General features: G+C 39.6%; 2 protein-coding genes across 2 annotated transcripts; one reads left to right on the top strand and one right to left on the bottom strand.

Moving 5' to 3' along the window:
- The first annotated feature begins 1,843 nt into the window (after positions 1–1,843).
- Positions 1,844–4,969, top strand: lag3 (lymphocyte activating 3). Its single transcript, XM_003450639.5, has 8 exons — positions 1,844–2,036; positions 2,128–2,257; positions 2,432–2,640; positions 2,843–3,097; positions 3,185–3,493; positions 3,580–3,828; positions 3,935–4,056; positions 4,177–4,969. The coding sequence occupies exons 1-8, from the start codon at positions 1,976–1,978 to the stop codon at positions 4,270–4,272; spliced, it is 1,431 nt and encodes a 476-aa protein (XP_003450687.2). The 5' UTR covers positions 1,844–1,975; the 3' UTR covers positions 4,273–4,969.
- On the bottom strand, positions 4,564–19,717 carry plekhg6 (pleckstrin homology domain containing, family G (with RhoGef domain) member 6). Its single transcript, XM_005455442.4, has 15 exons — positions 19,580–19,717; positions 17,786–17,990; positions 17,166–17,294; positions 16,742–16,879; positions 16,245–16,340; positions 16,087–16,137; positions 15,660–15,809; positions 13,499–13,609; positions 11,387–11,536; positions 11,129–11,263; positions 10,480–10,599; positions 10,235–10,367; positions 10,023–10,138; positions 7,165–8,627; positions 4,564–5,181 (listed from the first exon to the last, which is right to left on the bottom strand). Exons 1-15 carry the CDS (start codon positions 19,597–19,599, stop codon positions 5,004–5,006), a joined length of 3,195 nt encoding a protein of 1,064 aa, XP_005455499.1. The 5' UTR covers positions 19,600–19,717; the 3' UTR covers positions 4,564–5,003.
- Between the last annotated feature and the right edge of the window lie 1,347 nt (positions 19,718–21,064).

Raw genomic sequence — 21,064 nt, 5'->3', positions numbered from 1 at the left:
CTGCATCCCTTCAAGCTCAAAGAGCAGTAGTTTCCATGTGAGGGGTGTTTTCCTTCAGAGTAACTTCATCACATATTCAGATACAGTGGAGATGAATAAACAGCAGCTGAGGGAAAGACCACCTCACAGCAATGAGTAACATGCTGAGAGGTGCCCCCCGCCCCCCTGAGAAAACTGTCTCAGTTTTCTCAGGGTGTTTTTCAAACCAAAGCCTCAAGATCAAATAAACAAAACAGTGATTTCAATTTGAAGGCCGACAAAGGAAGTTCAGTGTGGATGAGATGAAAGGATTACAATATCAGTCACACAAAAGTCACATGGCTCTCACCAAGGAAAATGTCTTACCAAGATGAAGAAAAACAGCCCTGAGGTTTCACCCACATGTTCTCAGGTATATCTGGGTAACTGTCTTAGTTTCTCTTTCTTTCTATGCATGCATGCATCTATCTATCTATCTATCTATCTATCTATCTATCTATCTATCTATCTATCTATCTATCTATCTATCTATCTATCTATCTATCTATCTATCTATCTATCTATCTATCTATCTATCTATCTATCATTGCTGTATTTTAATACAGTGTATTTGATGTTAATAAAAGAAGATTCAGGTAGATTCACACACAGGTGGATTGATGCCTGGTGATATTTTCTTTGTTTAATGTGAGCCTAGCCTGTATTGTCTGTTGTCTTCTACTGACGTGGTGAATAATGAATAAAGGGTTGGAAATAACCAACAGAGATTAAACAGAAATGTAACTATACAGAAATGTAACTATACAGAAATGTAACTATACAGCACTGTGAAAAACAACACATAGAAATAGCTCTAAAGGTAAAACAAACAGACAGTATGTATTTATTGACACCACTGACACCACACCCGCAGCAGCAATTCTTTGTGTGGTACAGCTAAATGTATTTACACACAATATCAGCCACAACAAAAATAAAACAACACTTTGTCAAAGCAAGCCCTGTTTAACAGCATCACTTCTCAGGTGGCTGAAGTATTCAGTGAAGCAGGCAGACATTCCCTTTACTGGCTCACCTCTATGTTATCTTAATGATCTCCTACAAGTGTCTAACTCCTCTGACGAGATTCAGAGAAAGAGGTCTAATCGGTGTATTTCCTCTAACCTGACAGCATTCACTGTGAGCATTTCATCTTGATATTGAATGGAATATGCTAAAACATTACGTGTTTGTCTGGCAGTGTAGGCCCGTTTCTACTGAGCTGAGAGCGACTAAAAAATGAGAATGGAGGGAATGATTCACTTTCGTGAATATCCTTCACAAGAAGATACCATAAATGTCCTCATTCTCAAACTGGAGATGATGATGATGATGATGATCATGAGTAGTGGAGTTAACTAGTGGTTGTAAACACAACTAACTGGCAGTGACGAGATGATGACAAGGTAGTTTGGTGTTGCAGTTTTGCCATCTCGGTTTCAAAACAGCAACTCGTGCTTCCGTGAATGATGCTGAAGATATTCTAAACACTTGGAGTTGAGTGAATGTTTTATGTATAGATTATTGTTTATTTGGCCCCAAAGTTTGTGTAACTTAAGTGACTTTTAGAGGTATAAATACAGAATATCTTACTGTCCGTGGTTCCATACTGTATGTTTCTTGCGTATTTGTTGGTTTAGAAATTCAAAAATCTAACATACTTTTACAGAGTGATTGACGCAAAAGAAACAGGAAATACATTAGAGAGAATCCGTGGGAGGAAGTGGGGCTCCCTGTTTACATCTCTGTCTTACAGTTTCCAGGCTGACAAAGAAAGACCGCAACAACGCTTGGCGTGTAGCTGAAGTCACATGATCAGCAGAGGAACTACCAGACACCCTGCCTTCGGTACCTACCCACGGGCTGATATATAAACCTCTTCAACCCACATCGCAAAAACATACCAGAAAAGGCAGCGCTTGAAGAGAAAGGCAGAGTTTGTGGATACAAAACCAAAATGAACAAAACAAACTTGTTGGATTTTTTTATCTTTGGGATGGTTTCCATTCTTATAGCAGGTAACCGTGTGATCAACTCAAAAGCAAATCTGCGCTAAAATGTAAGTTTTTTAAAAAATTTGAAGTTAATTTCATGTTTTTCTTCACACAGGAGCCAGATGTGAGGCGATACACAGTGAAGTATTTGCTGCAGAAGGCTCGGATGTTGTACTACCCTGTAAATACCCTGCAATCCTGATCAACAATCCACCTGCGATTGTCTGGAGTCATAAGGAGAAAGGGTAAGATGAAACTTCGTCTTTTTTTTTTTTACATTTGTGCTATTCTCTTTCACTTTTCATATGCAGATTAACCAGCTTTAACCCCTTAAACACCAACAAACTTCCTCCTCAAATAAAAGACTTGTATCTATATGCTGATGACTCTGGATTGTTGTGATTCCCCTTCATCTACAGAACTATTTGGAGGAAGGAACGGAACGGCCTGGAATACCGCGGCTCTCGATGGTCCCAGCGTGTGCAGTGCCCCCACTCCCAGCTTGATAGTGGCACATTCAGCATTCAGATAAACAGCGTGACAGAGGACGATGTTGGACTTTATACCTGTAAAGTGGACCTTAGAAGCCAAGTGATTGAAAAGCAAGTCATGCTCAGACTTATTAAAGGTAAGAAGCACTAATTGAGCACGCCTACACTCACTAATTACAAAAGACCACAGAGCTTTTTACCATAAAAGAAAGAAAGAAAGAATATAAAGAAATATTTATTTGTGATATAAAAGTTTGACCAATAAAATAAATATTATAACATCTGTAGTATGTAGTATTTACTGTAAATTGACAGAAATCTCACGTTCTTCATTTACAGTGTCCTTTTCTCCACCGGCTCCCCTCTCTGGGAGCAACACTGAGCTCTCTTGTGCTTTGAAACCCTGGCGTCATGGAGTCTCTGTGGAGTGGATGTTAAACAACAATCCATATTTGCCTCAGCCTAAAACCGGCTTGCACAGTGACAAAGTTTCAAGGGTTTTAAAAGTCACCGAGAAAGAGAGAGGAACCTGGACCTGCGTCGTGACGTACAAAGGAGAAAGGGGCCAAGCTTCAGCAGCTCTGGATGTGAAAGGTGAAATATTAAGCTGGACAACAGATTTATGAAGCTGTTGGATAAAGTATTTTGTGCTCTTAACAATTTTCTTTCTTTCTTTCACAGGAATCATCCAACCACCCAAAGATAACGCCAAGGTTTACGCTACTGTGGGGTCTCCGGTCACTCTCCCCTGTGTGTTCTCCTCTGGTTTAAGAACTTTAAGCGCAGGCTGGGAGAAAATCAGTCCTGTGTCTCCATCCACCCGCGATCTCCAACTGCTTTCTTTGGCTTCGTCCTCACCTGATCAGCTTTCCCGGGATAAGTCTATCCGTATTAGTGAGGTCACATATGAGGACGAAGGAACGTACAGATGTGGTGGGAACGTAGCACAGCAAAGGCTGACTCGGACTATGCAGCTCGTTGTTGCTAAAAGTAAGTTTCTGCTCTTTCAGTTTGAGGGAAAATCCAATGCACTTGTATTTTTGATATAAAATCATTTCTCTTGTTTCTTTTCTCAGTCGTCCGCTTAAAGCAAAAATACTCCACGACGCTGACCTGCCAGCTGAGCGATGCAAGCGAGGTCATCGAATACGTGTGGGCTCATGTGACTTACGATGAAAATGCCACCGCGATTCTTGGGTCCATCCAGAAGGGGAAGGATATAACGATTACCGACGGGTCAGAGGAGAGCTGGGGCGAATGGACATGTAGTTTCTATGGGGAAGAAGGCCTTTTGGGGAATGTGACATACAATACTCATGTGATGAGTAAGTTCTCATTTTTGTTGTTTTTCTACTTCTGTTGTGCTGAAAAACAAATATTAACTATAAAGAATATTAAAACCTTTTTTAAATGTTTTTTTTTTTTTTGCAGGTGGTCTGAGCGGACAGAAATCCTCAAGTGCGTCAAATAACACCGCCACAGTGGTCGGCCTCAGCTTTCTCCTCATTGTTCTGCTCCTCATTGTGGCTCAGATGTACAAGAACCACCAAAGGGTAAAAATAACAAAATTTGTCATTTTGAAAAAAGCGCATAGAATAAATATCAAAGCGTGCATTCACAGATTATATCTGTAGGGATTACCTCAAATAACGCTGTACATCTCTTCCCCACAGAGGAAAAGGATCTTTCAGTATCCCGCCCTGGAGACCATTGTTCATACCATCTCCAACGAGCGGGAGGAGAGACAAAGGAACCGGGAGAAAATCTAAGGACACGTAAAATTCGAGGCTTCGCTGGAAGAATTTCAGAGCACTAAATTGAAGCAAAATCTCTTGCCGCCTGCAATATGTTGAGAGACTCTTGTTTACACAGATTTTGTAAATATTTTCAGAGCAGATACTGTAGCAATGCTGTTTCATTCAAACAAAAAATGAAATGCACTATATCCTGTGTTTCAGCTGTGCATGTTTTAAACTGTTATATGTGTGACGATTTATATTTGCTTTTAAATGACAAACTGAGAACAAACTGCTTGACAAATAAAGAGCATTTAACAGAAATAAATCTACTTTTTTATTACACATATGCACAGTCGAATTCCTGTTGGTCAGTGGCAGAGAACTATTGGTGCTCATATAAATAAAATACACAGCAACTTAGAAAACAAGTTTCAGTATATTTACATCAAACACAAGCTCTATAAACCAAACGCTGACTACATTTATCACTATTTTACATTCACTTCAGAATGGTCCAAAATTCAGACAGTAAGGACCAATGTGCTACAAATAAAATATTTGTGCAAAGAAGTGTCTTTTTTAAATCTCCTTTCCCTCTTTAGGTTGCTTCAACTTTTTATAAAAAGTCTACTATCCTTGTCAATTCATCGCTCTGAAATTAAGATTCACAGACTAAAATTTTAGCCAACCCACTGCGACTGACCTCAGCTAGCTGGCTGGCAGTTTAGTGCTGAAACTACAGCTGCAATGCCGCTTCCGCGCTACACCTGGCTGCACTCGCCATCTTCTTGCTCCGACAGTTCGCCGATACCATACAAGGCCAAAGATCGGTTGAATTCCTCCAGAAAGCCATTTGTGGAAGGACGTAAACGATCATTAACTTCTTCGTCATCAAAGCACCAGCCCGGCCAATCCACATTTACACCGTCTAGAAACACGCTGAAAGGGGGAAACAGAAGGTCAAAGGTCATCATTCTTTCAACATTTACTGGGTCACAATCAGGTGACCTCTTAAAGAGGTTTTAGTCTACCTCAAGTTGGATGATGCATTTTTAATAAGCACATATATATAAAGCAATGTGCTTTCAGTGACAACATTAAAGATAAACATGCAGAATGTCCAGGTTTACCATTATGTTGCTTTTAGTACAGCATATTTATTGATGCATTAAGGTGCACATCACTCCGAGTGTAAACCTGTGTAAACACAGGCTTGAGGTGTTAACTGAGTCTATAAAAAGATTAAAATGACATTTTATATTACTAATTTGACACTGAAGAGTTGCAGCTAATGTTATTAAACTGATGTAGAGGAGGCTATTTTAATTAACGGCGTAGTGAAGAAGAAGTTCAAAATAGTAAAAACACAGTAAAAGTAACACTATACTTCAGTACTTATATCTATGTTTTCTATAGAATGTAGAATGATATATTAATACATATTATATAGATATTATATGTTACATAGTACCTGTTATAATGTATAATGTACAAGCATTATGTATAATATTATGTATAACGATCCACAGTTTTCAATATTGTAAGAACACTTAATTAGAATAAATGTTCCAACAATAATTGAGGAATTATACATATTTTTTACTGACCAAAAGAACAATATTTAAATATAGAAAAAAGTAAATAAAAAATATTTTAGGAGTGCTGCTGACTCCGGCATAAAAAACTAACTTTAAAACAAGAAAAATGTGTTTTTCTCAGTATTTTGTGAGAAAAAATTGCTTCATTATTATTCATTATGTTAATCAAAACCTAAGCGTGCTTATAGCGCATTGAGGTTAGAGACAGTAATTTAAAGTTTCCACTGTAACAGAACGGTCTATTCATTACCAGCCTACACCTCACTGAAAACTCATTTAAAGATTAGAAGCTTGACGGGCTTTAAGATATATTTTCCGATTAAAAGAAGTGATGCGTGCTAACTCTGTCCACTATTTTAAGTCAGTGAGTTTTTTTTAGTTAAATGTCTGATCTGCACTACAGCGTAAACTATTTGCTTCAACTCAAGTCTTTCAGTATGTGGGGCACATGAGAGAAAGCACCCCACCCGACCCCACTGTGGTCTTTACTGTGGTAAGTGCAGTATGCAGCAGAAATCAGCAGCAATGCAAGGCATTATGAAGGTACAAATACTGTAATACCACAAGTGACTTCAAATGTCACTGGAAATTTAAATGTAACAAATCTTCTTTGAACGTTATGGAAAACTGTGGCTTTTAAGGCTCAACTTGCTCTCTTTCATCTTGATAACCCAGCTATTCTGAGGAAAGCTTTTATACACATAACGATCTAAAGACAAAATATGTAATATGTAAATCTTTTGAGTTGATATGATAGGTGCATGTTTTCTCTGATGGTTGTCTGACGTGAGTAAATGTTCAGGGCTGTTGTTTTACATGTATTCCTTATGTCTTTATTCTTAGGGGATAAGGATCACTTGCCTGGCAGTAATCACTTGTTTTTAAATGTTAAGTAGTCCTGGTAGTGCTCATTTACAGCTCTGTGTTTATTCTCGGACTTTACTAGAGTAGCTTTGCATGATTCACAGTTCAAAATAGGCCTTATTTATCTTCTACTGGGCCTTGTTGCAGCTTCAGTCTGAAATAAGCCAGCTTTTTTCTCATTAGCGCCTCTAAAAAATAAAAGTTTTCTAAACAGCAGGTGGGTGGTGTGCATGCTCTTACAGTCAGTGCAGTGTGCCTAAGAAGACCATATTAGGGATATGGCCCCTCTTTGACGTCATTCGTAGGTTGAAACGAACATTTAGAGCGAAACAAAAGCCTGAGCTTTTGTTTCGCGGGGATTACATAAACAACCGAAAATAAGGAGAAGGATAAAAGGTCCCTTTTAAATAAAGTGTGAATAAGAATGAAAACAAAGGGGACATCACTGCCATATACTGACCTGTTCCCCTGCTCATCTTCATCTCCATCTACCAGCTGCTCCTTCCACCCTTGACTCACGCTGAGGGCCTTGGGCCTCGCTACTTCCACTTCCTCCAAGTCTGTGTCTCTGTCTCCATCACTGCGTGGCGGCGAAGATGTGGCAGAAAATGAGGGAGAAGGAGAAGGGTATCTTGACCTCAGATTTGTTGTTTTTAAATTTCTGTCTTTTTTAAATCCTCCTCTCCCCCTCTCTCGGTCTTTTGCTCTTTCTAAAAGGCCCTCCAGTCGTGAGGAATGTTCATCGTCTGCTTGGGGTGGCGTGTATAAGCTACTGGGGCGAAGTCTGGCTTTTCCTTTTGGTTTCATGCTGGAAACGGAGGAACTTCTGTGGGTTTTTATTTTGGGCTTTTTGTTTTCAAACTTCGTGTCAGGCAGCTCAGATTCAGAGAAGGCTTGGGGATCAGAAAAGACTTGATCATTCCAAAACGTGTCTGGGTTTGACTTTAGGGAGCCCAGTTTGAGTGTCCGCTGTGGATTAGATTGGTCGGGCACGTAGGTAGGAAGAGAGTTTCTTTTCAGCTTTGGGTTGTAGTCTGAGCCTAAATTAGAGGGAGAGTAGTTATTTGAAGCAGCCCCAGTTTGTTCCAAACTCTGAAAAAACTCCTTAGATGTGCGAAAAGTGGCTGGATTTGTGCTGACTGGTCTCCTCCGTTGTATCCCAGGTGACTTTAAATTTCTGGAGGCCCACGCCTGTTGAGGTGTCTTCGTGTCTTCAAACAGACTGCCACTGGAATTTCTCCCTGTGTCCTGGTTCACGGAGAGGAAATCTGAGTCTTTTCTTGTTAATATTTCTTGTTGACTCTGCTGTCTTAAAAACTCAGGTCCCTTCATTATTATCGGTTGATAATTAGATTGTAAAGTGTCATCTTCATTTGTTGGGTAGTCAACATCTGGGAGTTCACCTGGTAAAAAACTGTATGTTCTTACTGTGTTGTGTTTAAATGGCGGTGCAGCACTTGTGAAAGAATCCAGAGGAGGGAAAGACTGTCTCAAAGTCATGCTCTGCTCCTCTGTCATCTGAGATTCAACAGTTCTGTCTTCATCCTCCCCCTGGGTTTCACCTTGATCTTGTCTCACTCCCAATTCTATCCATTCATGTCCCCTGAAAGCTGGTGGACGCCTCTTGCTCCCGATTTTGTCCTCCGTGTTATTGGGCTCAGTGCACGAAAAGGGTAACTCAGTTTTATTAGTGGTCATCTCATCTGGAGATTGATACGGTTCTGGCTCTGCCAACCCATTTATCGAGTTAGAGATATCATCAGTAGAGTCGTCCATCGAGGTCTCCATTCCTGGCTGTGCAACAGGTTGTTCTTCTGTCTCCACATCATCTGTCATTGCTTCTTTGTCAGGGTTTTCATTTTGCCGGTTTGTCTCTGTCTCCTGTCTGTTGTGCTCTGCCTCTCTCAACTGCCTCAGTGTTTCCTAACAAACCATCCAAAGAAAAAAAAGTTACTCAACTGGGTCACACATAAAAACACCCATTTACCACCTACTGCTGTCACTCTCTAACGAATGAGCTACGACATGAAATTCATAAATGGCTTGCAAATGCAGGGCACAGATTCTATCTGCCATTCATTTTTCCATGAAGCACCCCAAGTTCTACTAGCAATACTGTGTCAATACTTTGTTTTAGATGTTTTATGAAACTGGATTGATTTGTGGGCGGGAACTGAAAAGGCACCTTTGAAGATAAAAGCCTATTTTAAATTTTACTGGACTTTCTCAAGATAAAACTTAACCAGGATCTGCAGTTTGGGACAAATACGCCAGAAAAATCTCCCCGTTTGGGGCAGTACAAAAAAATCATGCAGTCTCGTAAAGTCTTTTGCAGGACTTAAAATGAAATTCTTTATCAAAAAACAAAGGCTAGATTGAGCAAATATGACAAGTTGTCCAACAAAAATGAAAATATCCGTGGATATATCAGTGAAAATATCACACCAATACAAAATCCAGCCAGAGCCAAATTCAGGAGGTTCAGGATCGGACTCTATAACTGAAAAATAATTTTATTAAATATATGCATATTTTTAATTTTTGGAGCCAACTTTGCAGATAGTCTGATAACTCAGATTAAGACCAAAATATATTAGAAGGCACTAAAAACACAACATGCTGCACAGTCACTTCACATACTGGCCTTTTTCCACTGCTCTACATACCACTGACATAGACTGGCTAACAACAAGAACATCCGCTTAAGCTGAGACAAAACATAACTCAAGTGCACAATGATACATTTCCACTGAGAAGATGGAAAATTATGCAAAGCAGGACAGTAAAAAGTAGGCATGCATTCTTGCAGCTTTCTGTTCTAACAGGTGACCACAAAGTAACTTTTATCCAACCTTCCATTTATCCTCAGTGCACAGCAGCTGAGCTGTTCTGCTCCCCTCCCCAGTAGTACATGTTTAGTTGCATGTTTTCCTTAAACAGCTGGCTGCCTGAGTAGTGTCCAAAAATGATACGGGCTTCTCTGCTAACAAGGTCAGGGATGGAGTTGCTCTCACTTCTAGAAATCTGACACAATTAAATATTTTTTTGGAGGAAGTTAAAAAAAGATTCCAAAACATGACTATCCAGAGTCATGACTGAAAATAGGTCACTGAGCTTGTGTCTTATTTATAGCAACACTGTAACACTGAATGGCTGCAATAAGAAGATACTTTTAATGTTCTGTCAACTATTTGGGGTCTAAACCAAAACCTGACACTGTCATTCTCATAGCAAAGGGTATGGTGCTCTTACAGATAAAGTTTAAGCCAGACTACAAAGATTCCAAAATTTCTAATATTTTATTTTATTTTTTGTTACCTTCGCTTGGTGGATGGTGGACACCCATATGGAGCAAATCTCTGAGGTGCTGGCGATAAGTATGACGGCATTCATAGCGCTCTGAAGCTCACCTACCTCCACAAGGAGAAATGAACCTGAGAGAGGCAGACAGACAGTTAGATTATCCTTTTTCAAATAATTAAGCTACATCCAAGCGTCTCGACTCCAGTTTAAAAGAAAGTGCTACACACATCCATCTTTCAGTGGTATGCAGTACATCCTGTCGAGGGCCAGAGGAGGTCGAACCACCTTCAGCCGCTCTGTTTTCTTCTGGACTTTGGTGAGTAGAAGCACATCTGAGAAAAGCAGAGCCACCAACTCCAGCTACATCATACCAAGAAAAAGGAAAAAAAATTAATAAATACAAAGTAATTTGTAGTAGTTTTGAGGAACGCAAATTAAAATCATAACAATTAAGTGCACAGTTTTTGCTCACTTTACTGTCTTTCCTGCCTCGAACCTTCAAGTTCTCCTCCAGCAGCAGCTTGCGTACAACTCGACGACTTACACCTTTGATGGGGCACGTTAGGTCAAACTTGCAGATTTCTCGGACATGCTGTCAATGAAATCAACCTCATGTAAATATCAGTAGCATTTCAAAAGAATAGAGGTAATATCTTTTTGAGTTTCCTGTTCACTACATTACACGCTCTAGTGATTATAAACTCAACACTGACCCGCTGCATCTCACCAATGTGTAACCCACTATTGTGTGAATCCCACCATTTAGAAAACCACAACAGTAAACTCAGTGCCCACAGAACTTAGTCATTACAGCACTTCGTGCTTTACATCCACAAAACAAAGTAAACACAGATGTGACATCTAAGCTCTCACATCTTTGAATGAAACTTTTTCTCTTCCACAGATTTCAAGGCACACAACACATCAATGCACTTTTTATGTATAATGCACTGTGTAGACTTACAAAAAATGTATTGCAGTAAAAAAAAAGTATACTTTCAACACAGAATGTCCTCTGGGCTTAAGAAGGAAGTAAGCCTGTTTATTTTTTGTTGAAAGGCTACAAAATAACTCCAAAGAATAGAAAAAAGTGACAAAATGATGACAAAGATGAGTTTTACCCTGTCGATTTCCTCATTTAGTCCATCCACCTCATACCCATCCAACCTCTGAGCAGAGATGTTGAGTGCGAGCTGCTCATCTTTTAGTCGCAGGTAGTCATTGATACGTTCCAAAAACTTATTTACACTGAACAACTGTACAGGGAAACAGACAAAGAAGGCCAGTGTGATGCAATGAGTCACATATTGCATCTATAAAGGGAAAAACATTCTGTGGTGAATTTAAAAGGATTTTATTTAAAGGTATCTGATCCTCACCATGCATCTGAGTGTGTGCTCCACATGAGTGTCCTGAGTGTGTTTGAGCACAGCTTTGAGCAGCAGGGGATACTTTGTGATCCTCTGATGGGGTTTGGCCTGCATGTCTCCAAGACGCATCCGATCGCCCTGAGGATGATTCTCTACCCACTGGAGAGGACAAACAAACACAAGAATATAAACTTAACTTGATGCTTTCAAAATAAAACCGATAGCCTGACAACCAAGTCTCTTAAAACTATCCAGTTAAGTCCAAGACTCATTGGAATAATACACAATTTTTGTAGTTTTGCCTCTGTACACCACCACAGTGGATGTTACGTGACTAAACAGCAGGCATTCAACTTTAATTCAATGGGTTCAAGAAAAAAATTTAATTATTCAGCAATTTAGAAAGTTTTCTTTACACATCTAGATAAAGTGACAAACAGTTTCATGGTCTGTTGTTATTTCTTGACAATGAAGCAGTCATAATATCTGCAAGTGATTCAAAGTTCCCAGTAATTTTAAATACGAGGCCCGAAGAGATGTCAGGGAAAGTGAAACAGATGTCACACAAGACAATTAAAGTGCATGATGACAGAATTATTTCCACGTTTAAGACATAGAAGACCAACAACAACACAGCAAATAATCAGGTCATAAACATTGTCATGGAGGTGGGTGCATCATTATCAGCATCTACAATCAACAGACGCCTCCATGAGTGCAAATATAGCGGCTTTACAACAATGCGCAAACCACTGGGTACGCTCAAGAACAGGAAGGACAGATTAGATTTTTCCAGAAAACTACATATACTCTCATCAGACTTATCCGAATGTTACAAAACCGATCGGGCAGGGCTTCACAGTGCAAATGGGTAGTGACCCAAAGCAAACTGCAAAAGCAGCTCACGAGTTTCTCAAGGCAAAGACACGACACGTTCTGCAATGGTCAAGTCAGTCACATCCAACAGAGCAGCTTTTCAGTTACTGAAGATAAAACGGAAGGCGGAAAAAAGAAAACCACAAACAGCAGCAAGTGAATTTTGCTTCACTGAAGGCCTGGCAGAGCATCTCAGGGTGGAAACAGCATTTAATGATGCCCATGACTTCTACACTTTTCTTTTGTGAAACCGTTTGAATTACAGCAAGTCCTGCTGTACCACCACGAGTAACCGATGGAAGGAGCAGATTCAAAGAAAGTCACTTCAATCACATATTGATTGTTTGATTAAAAAACCCACTGTGGTGGTGTGCAGAGACAGAACTGAAAAAAAAACTGTCTTTATCTAACAAATGCACTAATTATATATTTGAACGCAGCTAAAATCATCAACAACTGTGACTTCACAGTGATTAAACAAGAAGGTGAAGACAAGTCACAGAAGTCTCTGATTTCTCTATAATTTTATCAATGAACTGCCAGAAGACTCGGTGACTGATATCAGAAACGCCTCTAAAACCTTCTGAATGAAACTATAACTGGAAAAAGAAAAAAACCTTAAATGAGTTATTTTTGCTTTAACAGCCACACCCTCATCGCCCAGTAAGCGCCAGTTCTTGGTAAAGGAAGGTTTTAACTGTTAAACACAAGGTAGCGTTAGCTGACTCTGCTGGAAATATGTACAAATATGATTATGTTCATCTAAAGGTACTTTCTGACTCGTCACAGCAATGTTTTTGATGACTTTGATTTTTTTGACACCAGACGTGACCATCGCCACAAGGATTTTGCTTCTTCTCTCAGGGTCAAAGTGAGGATCTTTTGCCTGTTAGCCAAATATGTAAGACGTGTTGTAGGTCACGCTCTTCTTGTAGCCACTTTTCCCATAAATCGTCTGCGCAAATCTTTGTGAACTAGATATCTTTCACACCGCTGTTAAGGCTGAATCATTTGGAGAAGACGTTGGTGCCCGTCAGGAAGCAGCTCTAAGAAGTCGCCCACAAGATTATGAAAACATTACAAACCACAAAACACAACCAATAGCAACTGAACTTTTAGTCAGTCATTAAAATGAATTACATTTAAATAATAACTGGGTTAGTGTGGGAGAGCAACTCTTTGATCTTCAGATGTATAGAATTCATGCACAGGCTGTACATGGATGTTACTGCTGCTTCACTGTACCTGGACGTAAGTGGAGAAATGTGGGTTGTTCTCCATCTGCCTGCGTGAGAATTCAAGATTGTCTTCCTCCTCCAAGCAGTATTCATGATAGGAAGAGAAGCGTTTATGAAACTGGGAACAAAAAGGAAAGGATAAGTCCCCATAAAGTCACATCAGTATGTTTATCATTATTATTAACGATGCAGAGGTTAGCGCTAACTTTAACGCCACCATCTAGTTAAATATGCCTTTTTAACCCTTCGCTCCATTATGACGCACATGAAGAGCTTCAAATTTCCCTGTTGCAGGAACAGTTAGGCCCATAGTTTGTTGGACAAAGACACAATTTCTTTGCAGTTTTGCCTCTGTGCACCACCGCAGTGAATTATTAATCAAATAATAAACATGTGATTGAAGTGCAGACTTGGATACTTGGTTGAAAATCCTTTAGCGCAGCCATGCTCACTTTTATCTACAGTAACTGTAAAAGCTGCTGTTTCGGGTTGAGAACTGGTGACTGACTTGACCATTTCAGAATATCCCATTTCTTTGCTTTGAGAAAACCTTGGGTTGCTTTTTTTAGTCCTCATCCTTTTGCAGTCTGATCAGTTTTGCAACATATGGATGAATGCTCAGTACTGTTTAATCTGACCATCTTGTTTTTGAGTATACCCAGCGGTTTGCACCTTGCTGTAACCCTCTGAAATTCATCAAGGCGTCATTAATTGTAGATCGTGAAAATAGTAAACCTACCTCCTCACAAGTGTTATTGACTCGGTTAGATGTTGTGAAGTTGTTTTTTCTTAACCATGGAAGTAATTCACTAATAATAATATACAGTAATATTATAAAAATGAGCATTATAAGATAATAATCTTGTCATCATGCACTTTAGTTCCATCTTCCTTGGTCTTTCTTGTGGTTGAGCTGAGCTGGTTCACACAGTCTTTATTTTTAAGACTGTACCAGGTTATTGAGTTGGCCACGCTTAAAAAACTTTGCATCGTCTCTGATATTTTTATGTATTTATTAAATTATTAAATTGTATTTTTATTTATTTCTTTACTTATTGGTTTATTTATTTATTGTCTTGGGTTTTTTTTCTTTTCTTTTTCAGGCCAGTGATGACCTCCCTCACTTGCATCGACACCTCTTTGACTTTCGATGCTTTGTGGAGCAGTCTAATTTGTCCTTCCTGTTCTTGAGCGTAACCAGCGTTTTGCATCTGGTTATAAACTTTCTATATTTACATTCAAGAAGGCGTAGATCTTTATAATGATATCCCCCCTCACCCACTGCACTAACCCCCCCACCCACTCCACAAACTCCCCACCCTCATACTATGTTCTTGACCCGGTTAGTTGTTGTCTTAACTGTGGAAATAATTCTGTCATCATGCACTTTGCCATTTTCTTCTGTGGTCTTTCCGGTCTACTGTTTGTGCCGTCTCTCTGATAAGTTTGTTTGGGGTTTTCAGCCGAATGACAGCCTCCCTCACTTGCACTGATACCTTTGGGGCTTATATTTAAAAATTACTTTGAAAAGCTTTAAAGTAAAAATCCAACACTTCAAAAATTGTGTCTGGTTCATTTGCCATGAAAGAACAAGCCAACAGATATCAGCTGGCCATAAAACTGTCCATCAGTCAGGTGTGCATTTTTACAACTTTGTAAAAATGGAGGACTTTGTATACAAATGTCTGTAATGCCCCAAAGAGTTTATGCAAAGTTTTTGCAAAACCCATAAATTAAAGCTCAGAGTCTGCTCTTCAATTGCAACTTAACTGCTTCATTTAAAATCCACTGTGATGGTGTACAGAGGGAAAACCACAAAAATCGTGTCTTTGTCCTAAAAAAAAATATGCACATAAATTTATATAAGTAGGCCTAAAACATGGCAGAATATATAAACATATCCCAAGTGTTTCCACATGCAGTACTACTTTTTTGTATTACTTCATTGTACGTGAGTAAATGTACTCATATGTCATACATCTGGTGGATGTTTTGTTCCAAAACAACGTGCAGAAAAGCAAACTCATATGGAAACAAAACCTGTACCCACATAGAAGTAAAGCATGATGTAAGAGGTGCAAATGAAGGGGGGAGACTCTATAACTGACCGATAATATAAACTCTCTGCACATAGAGTATCATTCAGACAGTGGGGGGGGGGAACTTACCTGGAGGCATCCAGGCTCTAACCTCATGGGGTCAAAGGGCTTGCCTGTCTTTCGCGCTTCCTGTAACATCGGATAAAGCACCTCCTGCCAGAACTGCTGATGTGCTTTGACGATATAGGGGAGGTTGGAGAAAAGCTGCTCGGGGGTCACCTTTTAAAACAGGAAGTGCGACAAAAATAAAAACATGTGTTTAACTCCCCTGCTTTGCGATATTTTCCGACTTCTCAGTGGAAATGTGTTGTTGTGCTACATGTTCCACTTGCACTCGAGTTGTATTTTGCCTCATCTTAAGCGGATGTTCTCGTTGTTAATCAATCTATGTCAGTGGTAAGCAGAACAGCGGAAAAAAAGTCCTGCAGGTGAAGTGACTGTGCAGCAAACTTGTGTTTTTAGTGTTTAAATGAGGATGCATGCTTTGCACACTGACCTCCTGGAGAAATCCTTTTTGGTGCAATTGGACAAGAGCCGCAATAACCAACTGTGGGAGGCAGACACAGCTTTGTTATACATCCTGTTGAAACTCCCTTTCTCCGCTCTGAAACTGTAATGTAACTGACTGTAAGCAGCTAGAGAGTGACATCTTACGTCTTTTATAATAAGCAGCTTGTTGATGAAGGTGAGTTCAGTATAGACAAACTCCCACAGCGCCTCCTGCTGGTGTCTCTGCATTTTAGACATTGTCTGAAAAGAGGAAGCAGAAGAAATGTCAGGGTCATTAGAAAGAATGTCAAATGTGCATATTGTGTAATGATTATTGTGAGAATAAGACCAACAAAGTGTCAGTTCCTCTTTTACTGTCTGCCACCCCCACAGCTTACAATTCACACAGGACACAAGCCCAATTGTTCCTGCCAGAAAAATGTCCTTTTATTTCCCAGAAGGGCAGTGCATAAAACAGAGGCATGTACAACGGCATGGTTTATTGAAATAAACAATTTGTGGACTTCACCGCATTTAGACCACATGAGAATAAACTACAGGATGTCAGGCCTTGGCCAGTGAATTGATCTGTTTTGTTCTTTTAATTTGATTTGTTGGCGGTAAGAAAAAAAAATAATGATAGATAACGATAGGGCCCGTACTGAATGAGACTGCACTATATCTGTCCAGCTCGTCTCCAGCGTGGTTCCCTGGCTTTCCTCGTTCCATCTCCACCTGAGATCCGCTGACAGAGAGAAGGCCTCCAGGGCTTGCTTCAACCCATCCAGTTGACTCCGCTCCTGGGAAGTTGTTATAAACCATAAGAATAAATGAATAACAAAGAAGAAGAAAATAATCAGGCAGGGAAATGAGGGGAAAATATGACACTCTACTGAATCAGTCCTTCCTTAATAGAAATAGATGTTAGTTTTGGCCACAGGTTACATCTAAAAGTATGACAGTGGAACAGAATGAACTGCACTGCTGCTGTAAATTTGGGCGTTTGTGTGGGCGGTTGCCTTTACAGCAAGTCTGTATCTGTTCCTTAGAAAACCAGCATGTAGTTTGATGAGCACAGCACAATACCTCAGACGCTTTGTCAGACACTCCCTGGCTGAACAGGACTTGTTTGAGTGCAGTTCTGGGTTTGGCTCCTGCAGAAGTTCCTTTACTCAGAGTTGCAAAGTCAGTCACGACCTTTTGCTTGGTTCGCCTCTGGAAACACAGAAATGCAGAAATACAGAAATACAGTGTAACACACCCAGAACTGAATCTACACTTAATGCACGGTACTTCGGTACAGAAGAAGTATTTTACAAGTCAAGGTTTTTGACATCTTAGTGAAAGTACAGGGATTTTTATCAATAAAATATTAAAATAGTCAAAGTAAGAGTACTTCACAAAGAGCCAATTTATCATTTTCATAATGTCATATAAGGATTTTTAATATTTCAGTTGCATAAAGTGTTGATCTGTATAAAAATCAGTATAATGCATAAAAAATACTTCAACTAGTTTTAAATACTAAGTTGTCCAGAATAAGTCAATAAGCTGCAAAACAGAACAGAATAATAGTTTTCAGCCTATAAACATATAAAAGAAAATTACCTTAATTAAAGTACTCAAGTAAATCTACTTAATTTCCCCCACTGGTGCCAGAACAGTAGGCTTCCCCTATCCTTACAATTCTGTCCCACTCCACTTGCCTGATAGCCGATTGTGCTGTACTTGTATTTGTCTGCTGCCCTCTTGTGGTGGATGTTTAGGTCTGCAGCTTTCCCGTCAACGACATCAGGCTCTCTGGTTTCCGTCTCCCTCTGTCTCTCTCCATCCACAGTCTGCGGCACCGTTTCTTCCATTGGTGAGTCACTCCCCCCTCCGTTGTTTACATGCTGCGCGTTTGGGGTAAAGCTAAAGAGGAGCACACAGAGTTACTCAGTGCCATTATAAAGTGTGCGATGACTTCTTCAAAAAGAAAACAAAGCACACAGTGTCCCTCCATTTTTGCCTCAATTCTTTCTGCTTTAGTGTAAAAAAATCTTTACAGACTTTCTGAACGACTTAAAAATGCAAGGAAAACAAAAAAAGATGACTCTTTGATTGTGCATGTATTGATCTGCTTATTTCAATTTAAGTTCACTGAGTTTATAGAGACAAACGTGAAGCATAAAGCAGTGGCACAAACTGCAGTATTTCTAGTCAAAGTTTCCACTTCCTTTCACAGGACTTGCTTTTTTTTTTAATCCAATGAATAAATGCACATCAGACTGCACAAACTATGTATAATGATAAACTGAATTATCATTAAACTCAGTGACAAGCCCCAGATCATTCATGGCAAATCCCACTTTAAAAATGCTTTTCAGGATTCCCACCAGTGACACAGTTTGAGTGTAAGCAATCAGTCCAAACGAACGCCTAACAGTCCAACATATAAATGCACAGCAAAGGGTACAACATTTAGAGCCTTGTTTCATTTTAAATAGTCTTAAAAAATACGTAAAATGAAGGAAACTCAATACATGTCATAACTTACACTTGTGGTCATTTATTTAAAGATTTGATTTAACTTAAATAATTTAAGTTTAAGTGTTTTAAGATACATGGCAGATTTAATAACAAAGGTATTCACTTCCAATAAAAAAGATTAATTGAGCAGGACAGTCACAAAAAGACTGGATGACAAAACCAGTCAAATACACGTGAGCTCCTATTTGAAGTGAGTGATGCTCTAATGCTGACCCACATTCTGACTTTTAAGTATCAGAGTGACACGGTGAATACCAGCAGTCAACCGGCTGAACAGACTGTTGATCGCACTGATAAAAACAGGACACCAGCAGTTTTTAATGACTTCAGGTCTAGTTACACAGCTGTGCGGGTCAGGGTGTCACACCTGGACTTATCTGTCATTATTTCTACCTTGTAACATTTCCTGCAGTAGCTTAAGCCCCCCCACCCCACTGCACCATTTACAGCTGTAGCCTGCAGTGTCATTGTTACACTGGCAGGATTAAAGCTTTAGGTGTGTTTCACATTAACACTTTTACCAGGATTCATACTCTCATTTGGACAGTCTTAGAAAGTATCGTAAAAGCAAAGATTCTCACATGAGCAAACAGATACAGTACACCGCACTAATCTGCTGTCACGCTCCTGTCAAACATCAGAGCACTGACGCAGGTGCTTTCATCACCATGTCATACTTGTTTACAATCACTGCCTATATCCTACGGTAACTCAGTAATTAGTGAATTATATCAGAATTACAGCACCGGGGCTTCTTTAAAACATAATGATTAGTCAATAAAAACAAGCCTGCTGGTAACTTTGTAACTTCAGCAAGCCAGCTAATCAAATCAGAGTCCGTGAATCTACTCATGAGCTCTGACGTGTGGGGGACCTGCTGTGGTCAGCACATAAAACAAACTGGTTCTTTAAAGCAGTGTCTACCCTTTAACCAACAGCTGTGTTTTAATAGATAAAATCGTAAGGTTTACCTGGACTTGGCTGAATCCATTTTGTTTCACAGAGTCATCTTTGGTTTCTGTTAGCTTTCTCCACCTCCTTTCTTTCTACCTTGCTTGTCCCTCCCTCCCTACTCTTTTCATCTGCACCCTTTCCTTCTGCAACTGGCCTGACGGGAACGACTGGATTCTGCAGTCAACAAATCAGCGCTGAGCGCTGGTTAATATGTCGCAGTTAAGGTGCTTAGTGAAGCAGAGGTGGTGCCTCCCTTGCTTCTTTGAAGGTGATCTGTTTGTTGTTTCTTGTCAATCAGGATTATTGATCACCCCGAACAACCAGGAAGGTTTGAAAACAGCAGTAGGGTGTGTGTGTGTTCATTCATCTATTTATTTTATGAGAAACCAATAAGGGATACAGAGATGAAATTCAGTGTTGTGGGTACTTTGTGTTTTATATTGCATGCACAGGGAGTTATGGGGAAGAGGTCTAGGCAAAGGAATGTAGCTAAGGAAATACAATATTTATAAAATTATCAGGTTAAGTTAAAAGCAAAAATTCCTTCCATTTAAAGCCACAGAAAGAAAGATATCATTTCGTGTTAATGCTTAAAGCCTCACGTTGGAATGCAGACTGGCAGCGTGCCTGCAGTGAAATATCCACAATCAAATTTTTCACACACGTAACTCAGACACACACAGAAAGAGACATGACACATTTATTAAAACTTGAGTTTTACATTTGATTGATGCGCAACATTGATTGACAATCATCATCCAGTCGGTAAATATCTTTGTTTTAAGTATAAAACCATTTGAAACCATTTGAAACTACACTTTTTCAATTCAAGTGTTACTGATTGCTATGTGAATCTGCACAGTGAAACAACTGGTATTATAAAAGTCACTCAGCTGAGAGACACTGGGAACAGGTGTGTCCTCTTTTCTATAGCAGTATGAATAATGCTTGCATGATAGGGTTTCAATGAAAGCTTATGGGGCTGTGAAAAGTCATTGAATGTGGCAGCGGTCAGCCCTACTATAAGTAGGAACCACAAAATTTCCAATACAATTTCAGTGGTTCTGCCTGTGTGGGTACGGCACCATTTCAAGGGAAGTGTGAATGAGAGGACAAAAATGCACAATGAAGGGGTAAAAAGCTTGTCAGTATTACTGTGCTGACCTTTATATGACTGAAATTCAACTAGGATCTGTCTCTCTCTTTTTTTTTAAGTTCCTTCCTCATCGATGTTAATGACTGATAGAAACCGTGCACTCTTGCAAGGGAAAGGAGGTGGGGGTGGGGGGTGGATGAATTGATTTTTAAGTTGAAGCATGCCACAAAATGTTTGTGAACCACTGTCCCATTAAAACATTACTTGTTAACTCAACGGTACCGGGACTAAAAACACCACTTCCCTCTAGAAAGATATACATGTTTTGCAATAATAAGTTTAACTTGTAACTATTTTTGTAATTGCAACTATTCACAATTTTTAAAAAAAATTAGGTAGCTTAAGT

This window comes from Oreochromis niloticus, linkage group LG11 (genome assembly GCF_001858045.2).
Source record: "Oreochromis niloticus isolate F11D_XX linkage group LG11, O_niloticus_UMD_NMBU, whole genome shotgun sequence".
Classification (NCBI taxonomy): domain Eukaryota; kingdom Metazoa; phylum Chordata; class Actinopteri; order Cichliformes; family Cichlidae; genus Oreochromis; species Oreochromis niloticus.
Note: the sequence above shows the minus strand (reverse complement) of the source record. Positions and strands in the feature narration are given on the sequence as shown.